The following is a 20,165-nucleotide window of genomic DNA, read 5'->3' as shown; positions in this document are numbered from 1 at the left end:
CTTATTAAGGATATTTGTATGAACCATAGACCTGTTGAAATGACAGGATGAACTGCAGGATGAGCAGAACTGTGGTTTCTCAGTCATAACAAGAGCTTTGGTGCCCCCCTCTGGCTATATGGTGTCATCTAGTCGACTGATGTAAATGACAGCCAAATTGCTTTCCCAGATAACTCCAACACCAGAAATTACATCATAATCCCGATGTACTTAGTACGTTGTCCATATTTGGATTCTCTCAGTAGGAGTTGTGTCATTTGGAGTTGTGTCATGAGGAGTTGTGTCATCAGGAGTTTTGTCATCAGGACTTGAGGCAATTTGTGTCAGTTAAAGTTAAGTCAGTTTATTTTATTTCAAATATTAATTTCAAATATGAGCATGATTCTAGAATATAAGAATAATAACATGTCCATGAATGAATGAATATATCTACAGAATGGCCACGTTTGGTAGCCAAACATTGAGGAACGTTGTGGCGGCAGGTAGCCTGGTGGGTAGTGTTGGGCCAGTAACTGAAAAGTTGCTAGATCGAATCCCCAAGCTGACAAGGTAAAAATCTGTCGTTCTGCCTCTGAACAAGGCAGTTAACCCACTTTTCCTAGGCTGTCAAAGTAAATAAGAATTTGTTCTTAACTGACTTTCCTAGTTAAATAAAGGATAAAAAAACTTTGCAGCTTGATCATGCCAATGTGATTCTACATGTCAGTGAGGGGTGTTTGTTATTCATAGCACATTTGTATTTGAAAGTTCTAAAATGTTGTGTCCTGCTGAATGTACCCCTGGTCTGTTTGTTAGGAGAGTGGTGATGTGTGTTCGCAGAGGACCTCTGGTTCAACCCCAGTGTGTGGACAGGGACAGTGGAGGAAGCTAAGCTAGTAGCATCTATCTATCTATAACTATGAAAATGTACGATGATAACGTATCAAGATGACGATAGAGATGACCAAGAAAACAATACAACTTATTGTTATAAAGCATATCTGTTTTCATGACATTTGGTCTTTGTCAGGCGGTCGGTCACGACTGTTTTCGATCAGAGGACTTCTGGTTTGAGCCCAGTAATGGGACAGGGACTGTGGCTGAAGCGAAGCTGTTAGCAGCACAGTGACACCAGCTACATAATGTAGCGACCTTAACTCAACACCTAGCAACTTCTTTAAGGGGTTTGGACCTCTTGGCGTAAATCCAGATGACACAAATCCCGATGACACAACTCCAGATGACTCAACTCAACTTTATAATGTTTACAGTTAACTTTTATGTTCAGGCTTTGATAGAACTTTCAGTGTTGTTCCTTCTAACGCTAGCTATAATGACGTTAGCTAGGCTACATAACGTTACTTACTGTAACATTCACACACGTCGCGGGGCAGGGGTGGTTGAACTTCTTTTCCGAATTCACATCTTCTTTGTCGCTAGAAGCCAATGGCTCAAACATATACTGTGCCTTTAGAAAGTATTCATACCCCTTGACTTATTATACATTTTGTTGTGTTACAGCATGAAATCAAAATGGATTAAACTGATTTTTTGTTTGTTACCCATCTACACAAAACACTCTTTAATGAAAAAGTGAAAACATGTTTTTAGACATTTTTGCAAATTTTTGCAAATGTGGTATTCATATATCACAAAAAGATATAAATGACCTCCACTCAATGAATTTCAATAGAAAACTAGTAAAAATAGACAAGATCCTCAACCTGTCTATTTATGGAAAAAATTACACTGATTTAATCCTTACACGGAACCCAAACCGGCTGTGCGCATGCGCCATCATGCGCCGTCATGCATAAATGTATTTTGACCCCCCACAGCAAACACGATCACGACACGCAGGTTAAAATATCAAAACAAACACTGAACCAATTATATTAATTTGGGGACAGGTCGAAAAGCATTAAACATTTATGGAAATTTAGCTAGCTAGCTTGCACTTGCAAGCTAATTTGTCCTATTTAGCTAGCTTGCTGTTGCTAGCTAATTTGTCCTGGGATATAAACATTGAGTTGTTATTTTACCTGAAATGCACAAGGTCCTCTACTCTGCCAATTAATCCACACATAAAACAGTTAACCGACTCGCTTCTAGTCATCTCTCCTCCTTCCAGGCATTTTCTTCTCTTGACTTTATATTGCGATTGGCAACTTTCATAAATTAGGTGCATTACCGCCACTGACCTCGTTCGTCTTTCAGTCACCCACGTGGGTGTAACTAATGAGGAGATGGCACGTGGGTAGCTGCTTCTATAAACCAATGGGAGAGGCAGGGCTTAAGTCAGAAATAGAACTGACTTCTATTTTAGCCCTTGGCAACGCAGATGCTCATTGGCGTGCGCGAGCAGTGTGGGTGCAATAATTGAATAATATAGATTTCTACATTTATTTTGCAACGCTCGTGCACGCGCCACGAGCGGTGTAGTAAGGGTATTAGTCATATCACAGTTTACTCACCGTTTACTCATACTGCATATCACAGTTTACTCATACTGCTGATGATTTGTTTTTCAAATCATATGATCAAAAAATATTTTGCTTTATCTGGGATGCTAAACCAGACAGGATAAAGCATATCTATCTATCTATCTATCTATCTATCTATCTATCTATCTATCTATCTATCTATCTATCTATCTATATATACTGCTCAAAAAAATAAAGGGAACACTTAAACAACACATCCTAGATCTGAATGAAAGAAATAATCTTATTAAATACTTTTTTCTTTACATAGTTGAATGTGCTGACAACAAAATCACACAAAAATAATCAATGGAAATCCAATTTATCAACCCATGAAGGTCTGGATTTGGAGTCACACTCAAAATGAAAGTGGAAAACCACATTACAGGCAGATCCAACTTTGATGTAATGTCATTAAAACAAGTCAAAATGAGACTCAGTAGTGTGTGTGGCCTCCACGTGCCTGTATGACCTCCCTACAACGCCTGGGCATGCTCCTGATGAGGTGGCGGATGGTCTCCTGAGGGATCTCCTCCCAGACCTGGACTAAAGCATCCGCCAACTCCTGGACAGTCTGTGGTGCAACGTGGCATTGGTGGATGGAGCGAGACATGATGTCCCAGATGTGCTCAATTGGATTCAGGTCTGGGGAACGGGCGGGCCAGTCCATAGCATCAATGCCTTCCTCTTGCAGAAACTGCTGACACACTCCAGCCACATGAGGTCTAGCATTGTCTTGCATTAGGAGGAACCCAGGGCCAACCGCACCAGCATATGGTCGCACAAGGGGTCTGAGGATCTCATCTCGGTACCTAATGGCAGTCAGGCTACCTCTAGCGAGCACATGGAGGGCTGTGCGGCCCCCCAAAGCAATGCCACCCCACACCATGACTGACCCACCGCCAAACCGGTCATGCTGGAGGATGTTGCAGGCAGCAGAACATTCTCCACGGCGTCTCCAGACTCTTTCACGTCTGTCACATGTGCTCAGTGTGAACCTGCTTTCATCTGTGAAGAACACAGGGCGCCAGTGGCGAATTTGCCAATCTTGGTGTTCTCTGGCAAATGCCAAACGTCCTGCACGGTGTTGGGCGGTAAGCACAACCCCCACCTGTGGACGTCGGGCCCTCATACCACCCTCATTGAGTCTGTTTCAGACCGTTTGAGCAGACACATGCACATTTGTGGCCTGCTGGAGGTCATTTTGCAGGGCTCTGGCAGTGCTTCTCCTGCTCCTCCTTGCACAAAGGCGGAGGTAGCGGTCCTGCTGCTGGGTTGTTGCCCTCCTACGGCCTCCTCCACGTCTCCTGATGTACTGGCCTGTCTCCTGGTAGCGCCTCCATGCTCTGGACACTACGCTGACAGACACAGCAAACCTTCTTGCCACAGCTCGTATTGATGTGCCATCCTGGATGAGCTGCACTACCTGAGCCACTTGTGTGGGTTGTAGACTCCGTCTCATGCTACCACTAGAGTGAAAGCACCGCCAGCATTCAAAAGTGACCAAAACATCAGCCAGGAAGCATAGGAACTGAGAAGTGGTCTGTGGTCCCCACCTGCAGAACCACTCCTTTATTGGGGGTGTCTTGCTAATTGCCTATAATTTCCACCTGTTGTCTATTCCATTTGCACAACAGCATGTGAAATGTATTGTCAATCAGTGTTGCTTTCTAAGTGGACAGTTTGATTTCACAGAAGTGTGATTGACTTGGAGTTACATTGTGTTGTTTAAGTGTTCCCTTTATTTTTTTGAGCAGTGTATATATATATATATATATATTATTTTAATGTAACCTTTATTTAACTAGGTAAGTCAGTTAGGAACAAATTCTTATTTACAATGATGGCCTTCCGGGGAACAGTGGGTTAACTGCCTTGTTCAGGAGCAGAACAGCAGATTTTTACCTTGTCTGCTCGGGGATTCAATCCAGCAACCTTTCGGTTACTGGTCCAAAGCTCTAACCACTAGCCTACCTGCCGCCACAAAATATATAATGAATATGAACTGGGTGGGTTGAGATGATTAAATATAAAAGTACTCTCTTTACTTATTCAAAAGTTTTACATTAACCCAAAATGGTTCTCAAGTAGATTACTAAGAAAAGCGTATCCATTGTCAAAAAATTGCCTTTTTGCTTTTGTGCAGATTGCCATGTCTCATTTTCAATTAATTTAAAATTAAATCTTGTTCAAAGTATCTCTCTTTTTCAAACAAACACTGCAAACCTGGATACAATTTAAATATTTAAAGATTTTCAATTCAATTTGCTTTATTGGCATGATGTAACAATGTTAATATTGCCAAACGCTTACTTTGGATATTTACAATATGAAAATAATAACAATCAAAATTATCAACAGAACAACAGTAACAACAATAACCAAGGGTCAAAATAATCATACACTGAACAATAACAATAAGCATACTGTAGAGGACATGTCCAGGTTGATTGGTCTGTCAGACACTGTCCCTCATCTTATGGCAGGCAGCAATGTAGTGCGCTGCCAACCCACAGCTCTCTGCGTCCTGCCCCAACAGGACGGGTAGCTTATTCTCATCAGAGATGTCTTTGAAACCTTGAAAAGGGGTTTCAAATTTGGAGAAATGACACTCTAATTGTTTTCTATTTTTGACATTTTGTCAGGAAATGCAGCTCGTCTCAGGTCCTGCTCTGGTGCAGTGGTTACACAGCCTTTCCTCTTCAGGGAGCCAGATTTTCCTGTGTCTACCCTTCTCAATGGCAAGACTGTGCTCACTGAGCCTGTACTTTATCAAGGTTTTTCTATGGTTTTGATCAGTAACTATGGTCAAATAGTTTGCCATCGTGTACTGTCGATTTCAGGCCAGATAGCACTGCAGTTTCCTTTGTGATTGTGTTTCCCAATAAGCAATGTAGTTTTGTTTTGACTGTGTTGTAATTTGTTTTATTCTGATTGATTGGATGCTTCAGTGTGTTAGTAGAACAGGTTTGTGAACTCAGCCCCAGGACCAGCTGGATGAGGTGACTAATTTCTTTGCTCAGCTCTTGGCATTGTAGGTCTTGGTAATGATATGAGAGGGGGTCACTGTATTTTAGATGTTTCCTAAACTTAATTGCTCTTTTTTGAGTTTTTATTATTAGTGGATATTGGCCTAGGTTTCCTCTGGACATGTAAGATAATCTTACAGAACTCTGCATGCAGAGTTTCAATTGGGTGTTTGTCCCATTTGTTGAAATCTTGTTTTGCAAGTGGACCCCACACATCACTGCCATGAATTGGTTCAATGACACATTTAATTCGCTTTAGCCAAATTTTAATAGGTATTTCAAATCGTATTTGTTTTTAATGGCGTAGAATGCCCTGCGTGCTTTCTCTCTCAGTTTATTCGCTGCATCATTAAGGTGTCCAGCTGAGCTTATCTTTAAACCTAAGTAATTTTAGTGTGTGCAGTACTCGATATACACTGCTCAAAAAAATAAAGGGAACACTAAAATAACACATCCTAGATCTGAATGAATGAAATAATCTTATTAAATACTTTTTTCTTTACATTGTTGAATGTGCTGACAACAAAATCACACAAAAATAATCAATGGAAATCCAATTTATCAACCCATGGAGATCTGGATTTGGAGTAACACTCAAAATTAAAGTGGAAAACCACACTACAGGCTGATCCAACTTTGATGTAATGTCCTTAAAACAAGTCAAAATGAGGCTCAGTAGTGTGTGTGGCCTCCACGTGCCTGTTTGACCTCCCTACAACGCCTGGGCATGCTCCTGATGAGGTGGCGGATGGTCTCCTGAGGGATCTCCTCCCAGACATGGACTAAAGCATCCGCCAACTCCTGGACAGTCTGTGGTGCAATGTGGCGTTGGTGGATGGAGCAAGACATGATGTCCCAGATGTGCTCAATTGGATTCAGGTCTGGGGAACGGGCGGGCCAGTCCATAGCATCAATGCCTTCCTCTTGCAGGAACTGCTGACACACTCCAGCCACATGAGGTCTAGCATTGTCTTGCATTAGGAGGAACCCAGGGCCAACCGCACCAGCATATGGTCTCACAAGTGGTCTGAGGATCTCATCTCGGTACCTAATGGCAGTCAGGCTACCTCTGGCAAGCACATGGAGGGCTGTGCGGCCCCCCAAAGAAATGCCACCCCACACCATGACTGACCCACCGCCAAACTGGTCATGCTGGAGGATGTTGCAGGCAGCAGAACGTTCTCCATGGCGTCTCCAGACTCTGTCACGTCTGTCACATGTGCTCAGTGTGAACCTGCTTTCATCTGTGAAGAGCACAGGGCGCCAGTGACGAATTTGCCAATCTTGGTGTTCTCTGGCAAATGCCAAACGTCCTGCACGGTGTTGGGCTGTAAGCACAACCCCCACCTGTGGACGTCGGGCCCTCATACCACCCTCATGGAGTCTGTTTCTGACCATTTGAGCAGACACATGCACATTTGTGGCCTGCTGGAGGTCATTTTGCAGGGCTCTGGCAGTGCTCCTCCTGCTCCTCCTTGCACAAAGGCAGAGGTAGCGGTCCTGCTGCTGGGTTGTTGCCCTCCTACGGCCTCCTCCACGTCTCCTGATGTACTGTCTCCTGGTAGCGCCTCCATGCTCTGGACACTACGCTGACAGACACAGCAAACCTTCTTGCCACAGCTCACATTGATGTGCCATCCTGGATGAGCTGCACTACCTGAGCCACTTGTGTGGGTTGTAGACTCCGTCTCATGCTACCACTAGAGTGAAAGCACCGCCAGCATTCAAAAGTGACCAAAACATCAGCCAGGAAGCATAGGAACTGAGAAGTGGTCTGTGGTCACCACCTGCAGAACCACTCCTTTATTGGGGGTGTCTTGCTAATTGCCTATAATTTCCACCTGTTGTCTATTCCATTTGCACAACAGCATGTGAAATGTATTGTCAATCAGTGTTGCTTCCTAAGTGGACAGTTTGATTTCACAGAAGTGTGATTGACTTGGAGTTACATTGTGTTGTTTAAGTGTTCCCTTTATTTTTTTGAGCAGTATATTTTGTACCAATTGAGAACTTTGGTATAATTCCTTGAGATCTGGATCTTCTTTGGAAAAATCTTTTTTTGAGTCTTTTTGAGGGTTAGTGCCAGTGCCCAGGTCTGGCAGTACTGCTCTTGCAGGTCCAGGCTCTGCTGTAGGCCATGTGCTGTGGGTGACAGCAGACATAGGTCATCTGCGAAGAGTAGGCATTTAACCTCTGAATTGTGGAGACTAACACCAGGGCTGAGGATTTTTTTTAGAATTGTGGCCAATTCGTTGATGTAAATATTAAAGAGTGCAGGGCTCAGTTTGCAACCCTGGTGAAGGCCCCACCCCTGGTTAAAGAATTCTGAATTCTTGCCTATTTTAATGCTGCACGTATTGCCAGTATACATTGATTTAATTATGTCATATGTTTTACCACCTACACCACTTTCAATAACTTTGTAGAACAGTCCTGTGTGCCAAATAGAATCACATGCTTTTTTGAAGTCGATAAAGCAAGTGTACATTTTGGTATTATTTTGGTGGACATGTTCATCTATCAGGGTGTGTAGGGTGTAAATATGATTGGTTGTGCGATGTTTTGGTAAAAATCCAATTTGGCTTTTACTCAAGACATTGTGCTTATGGAAGTTTAGAACTCTTACATGTATAATACTACAGAAAACCTTCCCCAGGTTACTGTTCACACAAATGCCTCTGTAATTGTTAGGGTCAAATTTGTCTCTGTTCTTAAAGATTGGGGTAATGAGTCCTTGATTCCAGATGTCAGGGAAATAACCTACACTCGGGATCAAATTAAACAGTTTTAATATAGCCAATTGAAATTTTACACTAGTGAGTTTGAGCATCTCATTTAGGATGCCATCAGGTCCACATGCTTTTTTAAATTTGAGGGCCTGAAGTTTCTTATAGAGCTCCTGGTCAGTAATTGGGGAGTCCAATGGATTTTGATTGCCCTTTATAGCTTTTTCTATTCCGTTCAACTTCTCATGAATTTTGCATTGTTCTGCGTTTGTGTCAATTTGAATGGTGTTGTAGAGTGTTTTAAAATGGGTTGTCCATATGTCACCATTTTGTATCGCTAATTCCTCTTGTTTTGATTTGTTTCGTTTTTTCCAATTTTGCCAGAAGTTGTTTGTGTTTATGGACTCCTCAATTAGTGTCAGCTTCTTGCTGTTGTACTGTGCTTTTTTGGTTCTGAGTTTATAGAGTTTTAAAGTACATAGTAATGAAGGCGTAATTCACCATTATTACGTTTTTTTTTTTTTATATAATTTTACAATCTACATCAAACCAGTTGTCATCTGTGGTCTATTTTGTTTTGTTTTTTATCAATTTCAGTTGTGCTTCTTTTGCCGTTTGCCTGAATATATAGTTTATGTTTTCTACTGATAGATTGTTGCCTTCTTTACTATGAGTGAATGTGGTATCCAGAAAGTTATTTAAGAGTGTTTATTTTGGTTACAGGTTGCTTTCTGGTATTCTTCTGTGCTGTTTAGGGCCCCGCTTACTGGGCTGTGAATGTGTGGTTGTTCCCATGACTGTTCTTTTGAGGAACAACATAATTTGGCTGTGATCAGACAGATGTGTTAGTGGCTTGACAGTGAATGAGCTAAAAGAGAAAGGGTCAATGTCTGTAATTATATAGTCTATTCTGTCAATTAGGTTAGTATTGAGGAGTAACTGGAATCTTGTTGACCCAACCTCCGTTTTCTCCTATCACAGCCATTAAACTCTGTAACTGTTTTAATGTCACCATTGGCCTCATTGTGAAATCCCTGAGCGGTTTCCTTCCTCTCCAGCAACTGAGTTAGGAAGGAAAACTGTATGTTTGTATGTGACTAGGTGTATTTATACACCATCCAAAGTGTAATTAATAACTTCACCATGTTCAAATGCGCCAAATACAACAGGTGTAGACCTTACAGTGAAATGCTTACTTACAAGCCCCTAACCAACAATGCAGTTTAAGAAATATGAATAAGAAATAAAAGGAACAAGTAATTAAAGAGCAGCAGTACAATAACAATAGTGAGACTATATACAGGGGGTTACCGGTACAGAGTCAATGTGCGGGGGCACCGGTAATTGAGGTATCATTGCCTGGTATGGCAACTGCTTGGCCTCCGACCGCAAGGCACTGCAGAGGGTAGGTCGTACGGCCCAGTACATCACTGGGGCCAAGCTTCCTGCAAACCAGGACCGCTGTACCAGGCGGTGTCAGAGGAAGGCCCTAAAAATTGTCAAAGACATCCAGCCACCCTAGTCATAGACTGTTCTCTCTGCTACCACACGGCAAGCGGTACCGGAATGCCAAGTCTAGGTCCAAAAGGCTTCTTAACAGCTTCTACCCCCAAGCCATAAGTCTCCTGAACAGCTAATCAAATGGCTACCCAGACTATTTGCAATAGTAGACCCCCCCACCCCATTTTACGCTGCTGCTACTCTCTGTTTATTATCTATGTATAGTCACTTTAACTCTACCTACATGTACTGTACATATTGCCTCAATTGCCTCAACTGACCTATGCCCCCCCACATTGACTCTGTACCGGTACCCCCTGTATATAGCCCCACTACTATTATTTTACTGCTGCTCTTTAATTATTTTTTACCTATCTATTTTTTACTAAACAACTATTTTTCTTAAAACTGCGTTGTTGTAAGTGAGCATTTAACTGTAAGGTCTACACCTGTTGTTTTCGGCACATGTGACAAATAAAATTTGATTTGATTTTTTAATTATTTTGTAATTATTTATTTTTATTTTTATTACCCCCTCATTTTTATTTTTACCAATAGGTACCCTTGTCTGTGAGGCATTGGAAAACCTCCCTGGTCTTTGTGGTTGAATCTGTGTTTGAAATTCACTGCTCGACTGAGGGACCTTACAGATAATTATATGTGTGGTGTACAGATATGAGGTAGTCATTCAAAAATCATGTTAAACACTATTATTGTGAGTCCATGCACCTTATTATGGGACTTGTTAAGCACATTTGTATTAATGATCTTATTTAGGCTTGCCATAACAAAGGGGTTGAATACTTATCTCTTTTTATTTTTAATTAATTTGCTAAAAAATTAATAATAATAATAATTCCACTTTGACATTATGGGGTATTGTGAGTAGGCCAGTGACACAACATCTCAATTTAATCCATTTTAAATTCAGTCTGTAACACAACAAAGTATGGAAAAACTCAAGGGGTGTGAATACTTTCTGAAGGCACTGTATTGTTGGATCTGTTCGAATTCTCTCCAGATCTTCCAAGGTAAGCAAATCTCCCTCAGGGATATAGTCAGAGACGACGCTGCTCTTGCTGTCAGAGACGTCTGTGTAGCCCATTATTCCACCAGTGATGTGTGTGTTGTTGACGGAACTAGTATAAGCCAGCACACGTACACGCCCACTTTTGCAACGTAATGCCAGCCCTTCGACCTTACACCTGCCCACATGTGAAAGTTCAAGTACATCACGTGATAAACAAGGTGAAAAGGAGACTGGAGGCCATTTCTAAGGTCGTATGTAGTTGGTGTCACCGTGCCGTTAACAGCTTCACTTCCTCCATAGTTCCTGTCTCCTTACTGGGCTCAAACCAGTTGTCCTCTGATCGCAAACACACGTGACCACCCACCTGACAAACAGACTAAATGTCATAAAGAAATGTAGGCTTTATAACAAAAATGTGTATTGTTCTCTTGGTCAACCGCAATGTCAACACATTTTATAATGATAGATAGATAGAGTTCAGAAAGTATTCATCCACATTTTTGTGTTACACCCTGAATTCAAAATGGATAAAAAAATAGTTTAGTCTCACCCACTACACACAATACCCCATAATGAGAAAGTGATACATTTTTGATAATTTATTGAAAATTAAATAAATAAATCTCATTCACATAAGTATTCCCACCCCCGGAGTCAATACTTTGTAGAAGCACCTTTGGCGGCGATTATAGCTTTTAGCTGTTTTGGTTACATCTGTATCAGCTTTGCACATCTGGATTTGGAGATTTTATCTCCTTCTTCTTTGCACATTTTCTCAAGCTCTGTTAAGTTAGACAGCGGTGAATAGCAATCTTCAAGTCTTTCCAGAGATTTTCAATGGGACTCAAGTCTGTTTTTCTCCAGACATAGTGCTTTGCATTCAGGCCAGATAATTCAATTTTTGTCTCATCAGACCACAAAAACGTTTGCCTTATGCTCTCAGAGTCTTTCACGTGCCTTTTTGCAAACTCCAGGTGTGCTGTCATGTGTCTTTTTCTCAGGAGAAGCTTCCGTCTGGCCACTCTCCCATAAAGCCCAGATTGGTGAAGTGCTGTAGAGACTGTTGTCCTTCTGGCAGGTTCTCCCATCTAAGCCAATGAACTCTGTAGTTCTGTCGGAGTGGTCATTGGGTTCTTGGTCACCTCCTTGACCAATGTCCTTCTATGGCAAGACTTGTAAATGGTTGTCTAGCAATAATCAACAACCAATTTGACAGAGCTTGACGAATTTGGAAAAAATAAATGGGAAAATATTGTACAATCCAGGTTTGCAAAGCTCTTAGCAAGTTACCGAGAAAGACTCACTGCTGTAATCGCTGCCAAAGGTGATTCAAACATGTGTTGACTCAGGGTGTGAATACTTTAAAAAAAATATTTAACTCGGCAAGTCAGTTAAGAACAAATTCTTATTTTCAATGACAGCCTTGTTCAGGGGCAGAACAACAGATATGTACCTTGTCAGCTCAGGGATTTGAACTTGCAACCTTTCGGTTGCTACTCTAACCACTAGGCTACGCTGCCACCCCAATCATTAATTCAATATTTCTGTATTTCACTTTCAATAAATTTGCAAACATTTCTAAAAACATTTTTTCACTTTGTCATTATGGGGTATTGTGTGTAGATGGGTGAATATACTTTTTTATATTTTCTTATTTTCTATATTTTCTGAAGACACTGTAGACAGAGAGACGGAAGGACAGACAGACAGACAGACAGACAGACAGATTCGTTTGTTCATTGATTCTTATTTTCTATAATCATGCACATATTTTAAATGACCATAAAAATATATCTTTTTTAAATTCCTCTTGAATCAACTATAACTCCCGATGACACAACTCCAGATGACTCAACTCCTACTGATAGCATCCTGGTTACTTAGTCCCAGCTTTTACAATACTCATGTACAGCGCTATGCACTCAAAATAAAATTCACCCCCAGCAAGCCTTTCAAATAGCAGAAACATATTGTGTGTGTGTGTGTGTGTGTGTGTGTGTGTCGGTATCAGATGGATGCAGCTATGGAAGCATTGGATTGGCCTGAGGCTGAAGGAGAAACTCCCTGCCTTGGACTGTGCTGACCACTCTGTCCCATTCCATATACCAGAAGGCTGCCATTGGCGAGGACATTCTAACCTTTACTGTTAAGGCAAGGTTGCAAGTTCTACCCACAAAATATAACCAAGCACTCTGGTACCCTGCAAACCATAATCCATTCTATATTTTATATAGTCTGCTGCACATGTTGTTAATGGTTGCCGTTCATACAAAGACTTGTATATTGATAGACATGGCCACCTTGTCGACCTAGTAGCTAATGAGGTGAGACATGCGGTCTCACCACAGCACACATTCACAAACATTCTCTTCTGAGAGGAGCCTGGTTCAATGTTGATGATGATGTGTTTTCTTGTATGCAAATAAGCCAGATATTGTTGTTGTGGGGGGAGTCGAGAGGGAGGTGTCGATTTTGGAAGTGGGCTGCTCTTAAATACCAACCCCTCATATCACGCTTGGACAGCCCGGGATACCAATGTGAGTTCGTGGCATTAGTATTTGGCAGTCTCAGCCACGTCCATAAGCTTATGGTACGTGGTCTTCAGATTGCAGGCCTGCCTAAGAGTAGAGCAAACAGCTGGCTAGGTACTGCTCGATTTCAGCCGTTATGAGCAGCCTCGCTGTGTGGAGGAAAATAGACTTTTTTCTCCACACCTTTTAAATGTTTGAATCCTTTATGATGTAATGTGATTTGTGTCTTCAAAGAAAGTGTTTAAAATGTGTGTGTTTATGTGTTCACGTACCATGAACGTCCTGGATACCTTTATTAAGTATATGAGAGTCATTGGTAGCACAGTTTGTTCCTTAGAGCCAATGATAGACGTTGTGCAACATTGTGAAACAATTACTGGGCTGACAAAATAGGAACACTATTAGTACACTTCTCTGTGTGAAAAGGTCATGTCAGGGATATGTAAGGCTACTAGCTGTTTTGCACAGGGCCAGGACGATACCAGTATCACAATAATCGCTAGTATCATGCCAAGGAAACAAAGCACGAAGCGGATTTAATAACTTTAGGAAAACAGTCCTAATGTTTGAATCAAACATCATTAGGTTGTCATCTAAAGTCACATTTATTTATTTTCCAAGCTACAGCACAATATTTTACACACAGCAGGTTTTTAAAGTACCAAAGAGTTTGCGATACTGGCATCGTCCTGGCTCTAGTATACAGAAGCACGCAATCTCTCTGGCTTGTGTGCTTGTTAAACATTGCCAGGGTGTATTGGCCATTTAAGGAGGGAGTTGACAGAAGGTCATTATAACTGTCAAGAACTTCTCCAGGTGACAGATGTTCTCTAACACTTTAGCACAGACACCAACTGCTGTTCTGGGTTCAGTGTGTGTGTGTGTGTGTGTGTGTGTGTGTGTGTGTGTGTGTGTGTGTGTGTGTGTGTGTGTGTGTGTGTGTGTGTGTGTGTGTGTGTGTGTGTGTGTGTGTGTGTGTGTGTGTGTGTGTGTGTGCGCGCGCGTGTACATACATGCATGTGTGCGCGTGTGTGAATGGGTGAGTGTTTGTGTATGTGTGTGCGTGTGTGCATATCACCGCTCATGTTCAAAGAGAAGGAATATATGACTAAGCGTTTCAGACAGCTGCCGTTTGTGGGGTGTGTTGAAAAGTCATCACTAGGATAATTAGTTTGGCCATGGCTTCTCTATTGTGGTTTATGACGGGGTTCACATAGGCAGGAATACTGTGTAACAGAGGTCTATGCTTGGATGGGGTAAGATAGGAGGTGTACAGCATAAGGTAGAGGCAGTTGAATTTCACATCAGCTCATGTTTTAGTGTACAAATATACAGTAGAGAGATGAAGAGATAGGGTGCATTAGTTCTGGTCCAGGTATTGTTCAAATTTATCCTTCATATTTGTCATCAGACTTTCCCATAATTAGTTGTCCTGAGACAATTGGTTGGGTAGGCTACTTACCCAGAAAACTGCCAAACTAACATCCCTGGAGACTCAAAATGCTTTATTATAAAACTCAGACACACAATCAACAGAGCAAAACTTATCTAAGAAACCACTTGGCATGGTTTTTATTTGGGGGGTTTATTTTAAGGGGTGGGCTATGGGGTCTAATAGCATTGTGTACTGTAGATTATGTGGACAGACACACAGACTGACGGTGAACCTGTGAAGGTGTCACAAGCCTCGTCGTCTGACGATAAGGAGAAATCACTGTCAGACCAATACGCAGCGGGTTGCGTGTTCCACATCATTTTATTAAGTTTGATGCACACGGAAAAACAATAAACTAGAACAACAGGAGAGAGTTTCACAGGCTATAACTATACGTAGCCATGCAAAATAAACAACCCACAACCCCAGGAGAAAAAGACACACCTAATATATGACTCCCAATCAGGAACAATGATATCCAGCTGTTCCTGATCGGGAGTCACACAGACTAACACAGAAACCGAACAACTAGAAACTACATACAACACACAGCTTCTGCCACATCCTGACCAAATACTAAACAACTACTCCCTCTGCTGGTCAGGACGTGACAGAAGGACCATGGGTAATTACTTTCAAAATAATGTCCATTGATTACAGGAGCTATTTCTGAACAGACCCCAAGACTGATGAGGCCTGTAGTGCCTGGGAACCCGCTGCTGCTGACCACACTGTTAGTATAAGTGATGAATCACTGTGGTGACTTGCAACATACTGTACACAGGCATGAGAAAGGCAGGGCACTATCAGGATGAGTGTAAAATTGATAATGCCAGAGAAGCTGGTGTTTGGGGGATATATTACCACTGTGCCAATATATTCTCCAAACACCGGCTTCAGGTTACCAACATTTTCAAATAATGATTTACATATTTTATTCAGACTATTTCATCCTTCCACAAGATATAGTCCCGACACAAATCTATGGTTGCTACCGAAGCTGGCTGGTCGTTTTTTCTATCGGTTCGGATACCAGAGACGCGACCCAGTCGTTCCTTCTAAATGTTCTATTGCCATACTGACTGGCATCGTTCTTTTTCCTTGCTTCCTAGCTAGCCAACTACAGCTAACTTATTGTCACGTCAAACAGCGCAGCCAGAATAACGACAAAGTATAAGCTGTTTTGCATTTTAAGTGTCACGTCCTATAGTTTGTTCAGGACATGGCAGGGGGTGTTTGTTTTATGTGGATCGGGGTTTGTTCTTATATATGTTTTGTAGACGAGTGTTTGTTTAGATTAGTCTGGGGTTTTTGGTTAGGTTCTATGTTGTGTATTTCTATGTCTGATCTAGGGTGTTTAGTTTTATGTTTAGTTAATTGGGATTGGGCCTTCAATTGGAGGCAGCTGTTTATCGTTGCCTCTGATTGAAGGTCCTATATATAGGGGTGTGTTTGTTTTTGGGTATTGTGGGAGGTTGTTTTTGCATAGCTGTGTGTTGCCTGCAAGACTGTTTGCGCCTTGGTCCACTTCCTACGATGGCCGTTACATTAAGCAGTTACCTAATGACATTTATTTGGATATATCCAAAACAATGAGCTAATTATCACTTCAAACTGAAACTGGAAAGACTGCAAACTAGCTGCACTTTGTTTCGCTTTACCTGTTTTCTATTAATAGTTCTTTATATATATCCATAAAAATTATGCTGATTCATGATTTGATCTGGTTGAGAAAAGCTGCCTACCTGTCTGTCTCATCCTGACTCCCGTCACGTTCATTACTATGGGACAGCTGGAGATCGAATTTGAATATTGAAACAATGTTGCAAATGTCAGAGAGACAGACAGCAAGGTTTATACAAATCTCTGCTGTTAAAAACAACATATTAGTCTAAATAAAGTAAGAACGTCTCGATGCATTTTATAGTAGAGATCAAGTTTATAATTTGCCTGGCTGGGCTGATGAGACAGTGGATTGCGCAGTCAGATGGAAGAGAGTAAATAGGCATTTTAACATCAGATTTAGCTGGTGGTAACTTGTGGAATAGACACCGTCTGAAATGTGTTTTTTAACTAATCAGCATTCAGGATTAGTCCCGCCCGTTGTATAACAAAGAATATGTTAGCATAGAGTATAATCCTCTCTCACAATCTCAATGCAGTTCACAACTTCCCACTTTTCACTGTTGTGTTGTCCAGCTGTTTTCCTCCTAAAGGTTCTGCTTGTTGTTTATGGGTCATTCCAGCAATACAAATTGGGAAATTAATCATTTTCTGAGAAAATATCTTGCTTGACTCCAGAACCGAGAAACAGAATAGAGGTGAATGAAGCCTAGATTAGGGGAAGCCAAACTAGTGAGGGAGGTGCCTCTGCTTGCAATATGGCAGAAAAAATTACTGTCATTATTATATTATCATCACGATGTTATGTTTCACAGTCCAATAAATCATTATCGATAAATCAGTCCACTCCCTGTTTAATTATCTTTCACTATCATTTCGAACTGATCCTAGAGCAGATTTGCATATAATTGACGTGTTAATAAAACATACTGTCTTGTTTTGACAACTGATTGGAGAAAACCCTTAAAGAAAGTATCCTTCGAAAGGAGTGGGTTTAGAAAACAAAATGGCAAAATGTAGTACAAAAAGTAATTATATACAAAAAAGAAAATAGTTTTTCTTTGTATTTTTACCCCCTTTTCAATAACGATCTTGTCTCATCGCTGCAAATCCCCAAGGGGTTCAGGAAACCCGCCAAAACGTGCTTCGTAACACGGAAGCCAGCTGCACCAATGTGTCGGAGGAAACACTGTTCAATTGACAACGCGAGTCAGCCTGCAGGCGCACCTGCCCGCCACAAGGAGTCGCTAGAGGGCGATGAGCCAAGTAAAGCCCCCCCGGTCAAACCCTCCCCTAACCCGGACAACAGTGGGCCAATCGTGCGCCGACCTATGGGACTCCCGGTTATGGCCATTTGTAACACAGTCTGGGATCGAACCCGAGTCCGTAGTGATGCAGTGCCTTAGACTGCTGCGCCACTCGGGAGGCCTGAACGGAGTGTTTTTGAGACATGGAAGTGCTGCATAGTTTGTGTTCGACAGAGCATAAACAGTTTGCATTGCTGGTGACTCTATAATCGCTTGGGAGCAATCAATCATAACATAGTCAATGGGGACCAGACAAGACAAGTTCAGGACTGTGCAATGTACCACTAGAGTGTTTTGAAATAGTGATGTCTGTGTTTGCTGAGCTCACTCAACCTCTGGTAAGAAGAGACAGCACGAGTGACAGAGACACAGAGAGTCAGATATATACACAAAGGGAGGTATAGAGAGAATAAGGAAGGGAAAGAGAGGAAATAAAAGGCCAGTTCAGAAGGGTGTGAAAGATGCTCTCTAACCCGAGCCATGGGCGTGAGGCTAGAAGCTTCCTGTGGGGACGCTGATTTCAGTGTGTGTGAGCATGAGTCAAATCAAATCAAATTTTATTTGTCACATGTGCCGAAAATACTTACTTACGAGCCCTTACCAAAAATGCAGTTTTAAAAAAGTAAGAAAAAAGTGATAAATAAACTAGAGTGACTATGCATAGATAATGCATAGATAATAAACAGAGAGTAGCAGCAGTGTGTGTGAAGAGCGTGAAGGAATGTGAATGTGTGTGTGTGTGTGTGTCAGTGTAGTATATGTGGGTGTGTGGTTCGAGTCCAGTGAGCCTGTGCAAGAGAGTCAGTGCAAAACATAATAATAGATACAAATAAAATGAGGGGGTCAATGCAAATAGTCCAGGTAGCCATTTGATTAACTGTTCAGCAGTCTTATGGCTTGTGGTTAGAAGCCGTTAAGGAGCCTTTTGGTCTCAGACTTGACGCTCCGGTACCGCTTGCCGTACTGCTTATCGCTTGCCATGCCTTCAACCAGTCAGGATGCTCTCAATTTTTGAGGATATGAGGACCCATGCCAAATCTTTTCAGCCTCCTGAGGGGGAATATGTGATGTCGTGCCCTCCTCACGACTGTGTTGGTGTGTGTAGGATGTCTCATCATTGTTGGTGATCAGTCTTATCACCGCCGTGTCATTGGCAAACGTAATGATGGTATTGGAGTTGCATGTGGCCTCGCGGTCGTGGGTGAACAGGGAGTACAGGTGGGGACTAAGCACACACCCCTGAGGGGACCCATATTGAGGGTCAGCATGGCAGATGTGTTGTTGACTACCCTCACCACCTGGGGGAGGCCCGTCAGGAAGTCCAGGATCCAGTTGCAGAAGGAGGTGTTCAGTCCCAGGGTTCTTAGCTTAGTAATGAGCTTGGAGGACACTATGGTGTTGAACGCTGAGCTGTAGTCAATGAACAGCATTCTCATGTATGTGTTCATTTTGTCCAGGTGGGAAAGGGCTGTGTGGAGTGCAATAGAGATTGCATCATCTGTGGATCAGTTGGGGTGTTATGCAAATTGGAGTGGGTCCAGGGTTTCTGGGATGATGGTGTTGATGTGAGCCATAACCAGCCTTCAAAGCATTTAATTGCTACAGATGTGAGTGCTACGGGTCGGTAGTCATTTAGGCAGGTTACCTTGGTGTTCTTGGGAACAGGGACTATGGTGATCTGCTTCAAACATGTAGGTATTACAGAACTGGGTCAGGTAGCGGTTGAAAATGTCAGTGAAGACACTTGTCAGCTGGTCCGCGCATGCTCTGAGTACACGTCCAGGTAATCCATCTGGCCCTGCGACCTTGTGAATGTTAACCTGTTTGAAGGTCTTGTTCACATCAGCTATGGACAGCGTGATCACACAGTCATCTGGAACAGCTGGTGCGCTCATGCATGGTTCAATGTTGCTTGCATCGAAGCGAGTACAGAAGGCCTTTAGCACGTCTGGTAGGTTCTTGTCAATGGGCAGCTCACGGGTGGGCTTCCCTTTGTAATGCGTGATAGTTTGCAAGCCCTGCCACCTTCGACAAGCGTCAGAGCTGTTGTCGTAGGATTCGATCTTAGTCATGTATTGATTATTTGCCTGTTTGTCGTAGGATGTGGCAGGATTTCTTATAAACTTCCGGATTAGTGTCCCGCTCCTTGAAAGCAGCTCTAGCCTTTAACTCAGTGCGGATGTTGCCTGTAATCCATGGCTTCTGGTTGGGATATGTACGTACGGTCACTGTGGGGACGACGTCATCAATGCACATATTAATGAAGCCGGTGACTGATGTGGTATACTCCTCAATGCTAGCGAAACAGTCCTGTAGCTTAGCATCCACTTCATCAGACCACTTCCATATTGAGCGCGTTACTGGTACTTGCTGTTTGAGTTTTTCCTTGTAAGCAGGAATCAGGAAGATAGAGTTATGGTCTGATTTGCCAAATGGAGGGCGAGGGAGAGCTTTGTACGCGCCTCTGTGTGGGGGGTAAAGGTTATCTAGAGTTTTTTCCTATCTAGTTGCAAATAGTTGCA

At 42.2% G+C, this 20,165-nt stretch overlaps 1 protein-coding gene across 1 annotated transcript in view; it reads right to left on the bottom strand.

Annotated features, from left to right (window-relative positions):
* The window catches only part of LOC115152671 (homeobox protein koza-like), a 49,212-nt gene extending 29,497 nt beyond the window's left edge, over nucleotides 1-19,715 (bottom strand). The window contains exons 1-2 of the mRNA XM_029697412.1: nucleotides 19,464-19,715; nucleotides 17,972-17,978 (exon numbers count right to left, since the gene is read on the bottom strand). Coding sequence (XP_029553272.1) covers nucleotides 17,972-17,978; nucleotides 19,464-19,715 — 259 coding nt within the window. The remainder of the gene's footprint in view (nucleotides 1-17,971; nucleotides 17,979-19,463) is intronic.
* Nucleotides 19,716-20,165: the final 450 nt, after the last annotated feature.

The sequence above is a fragment of the Salmo trutta genome, chromosome 18 (genome assembly GCF_901001165.1).
Source record: "Salmo trutta chromosome 18, fSalTru1.1, whole genome shotgun sequence".
Taxonomy (NCBI): domain Eukaryota; kingdom Metazoa; phylum Chordata; class Actinopteri; order Salmoniformes; family Salmonidae; genus Salmo; species Salmo trutta.
Note: the sequence above shows the minus strand (reverse complement) of the source record. Positions and strands in the feature narration are given on the sequence as shown.